At 37.6% G+C, this 1585-nt stretch overlaps 1 protein-coding gene across 3 annotated transcripts in view; it reads right to left on the minus strand.

The window, feature by feature from the left end:
- The window catches only part of LOC109825234 (probable hydroxyacylglutathione hydrolase 2, chloroplastic), a 10295-nt gene that overhangs the window by 1747 nt on the left and 6963 nt on the right, over window positions 1-1585 (minus strand). For all 3 annotated transcript variants that reach the window (XM_020392028.1, XM_020392029.1, XM_020392030.1), the window contains 2 exons: window positions 1062-1265; window positions 169-292 (listed from right to left, as the gene is read on the minus strand). In XM_020392028.1, the coding sequence (XP_020247617.1) occupies window positions 169-292; window positions 1062-1265 (328 nt within the window). The remainder of the gene's footprint in view (window positions 1-168; window positions 293-1061; window positions 1266-1585) is intronic.

A 1585-nucleotide genomic window follows, 5' to 3' on the forward strand; every position in this document is an offset into this window, starting at 1 on the left:
TGAAAATGCAGTGTATAAACTTGATTAAAAAATGTAGTAGTTTAAATGCAGTGGGTCCGGCTGATGAGAAAAGTATAAGGAGCCAAGATGCCCATTCAGAACACTAGGAACAACACTTTTTCATAACCAACTAAAAACCAATAAATTAAGAGAATACGTAATATTTGCCTGTTGTATGGCCAGGAGTTTCCATCACAAGCACCTGATGGCCTGCAAACATCCATGTTTCTCCATCTAGAAGAGCTATGTCAATGCCAGGTATTCTTTCCTTGTCTTTGCCAGAACCAATTACCTATATTCAGTAGACCAAGGTGAAAGAAATGATGAAGTTTGTAACAGGCAACAGCTTTAAGACTGAATGATAAAATCAATATAACAAATGCATGTTCACTACATATTTAAATCCCAGTCAAGTAATCCCAGATGAAATGTTGTTTGAACTCTCTACTTAGGAATGCAAGATGCTGTAGAATGGGAGGCTGAACCAACAAGTTTGTAAAGTTTAGATGATCAAGTATAGCAAATAGTCTATGGAGGTGAATAGGACAATTCATCTGCAAAAAGATCCTACCAGAAAATGGCTAAAAAATCTTTAATGACTTTGCTTTAACATTTAGGTTTTCGCGATCCTTTAAGGCTGTCTTAGAGTTCCACAAGGAAGGTAAAACATGAAGACCGAGTGAAAAGAAGTCTTTCCCTTGATGAAGTTATCTTTATGAAGGACTGATCCATTAAATGACAACCGGTGCCTCTTTAGAGGACTACAGAATGTTGTAAATGACTCTAGTATGGTCCCTAAGAGTAAGACCTATGAAAGTTTCATATCTAGATAGATTCATGGCTCCATATGAAATGTTCAGCCTGCTGCTCCCAAGCACAGTAAGGTTGAGTCTGAGTTCAATATTTTACGTTGACTTCTGGTTAATTAAAGAGTATGATCTAAATGAGATATCCAAAAAATTACTAACAAAAAAAATTACTTCTTCTACGGGAATAAAATGAAGAAACAAAGAGACGTTGTCAACGAGTTCAACTTTTAAATCAGAGAATTGAATACTCACCTTTGCACCATACCTTGCTTTTAGTTCCAGATTCCCACCAGTGTGATCATAATGGTGGTGGGTGTTAAGTATGTATGTCAAGTTCTGATTTCTTCTTTTTAGAGCATTTATAACAGGCATAGCTTCTGAAGGGTCAACAACTCCGACAGTGCCCGTGTCCATATCATGTAAAAGATACGCATAATTATCCCGGAGACATGGCACCTGAAAATAACATAGGAATGTGCATAAATCAAATGAACAAGACTGCTAAACACAAACAGTTGGTAGAAGACATGTTAGCGGAGCAAAACTTGATTGTAGACCAACAAAGAACAAGGACTTGCTCCTACAGAATTCTAGATGAAAGAAATGAGCTACAACCCAGATGCATAGAATCACTTCACGGTGAGTCTTACAACCATGTCCACATATCAGACAATGACACTCACCCTACATGTCAGACACTGAACATATATTCATTAAAAAGAAAAAAGGGCAAGCCAGAGTTGCATTTTTTTGTCGGGTGTGTGGGTGGGTGGGCG

Source organism: Asparagus officinalis, chromosome 10 (genome assembly GCF_001876935.1).
Source record: "Asparagus officinalis chromosome 10, Aspof.V1, whole genome shotgun sequence".
NCBI lineage: Eukaryota > Viridiplantae > Streptophyta > Magnoliopsida > Asparagales > Asparagaceae > Asparagus > Asparagus officinalis.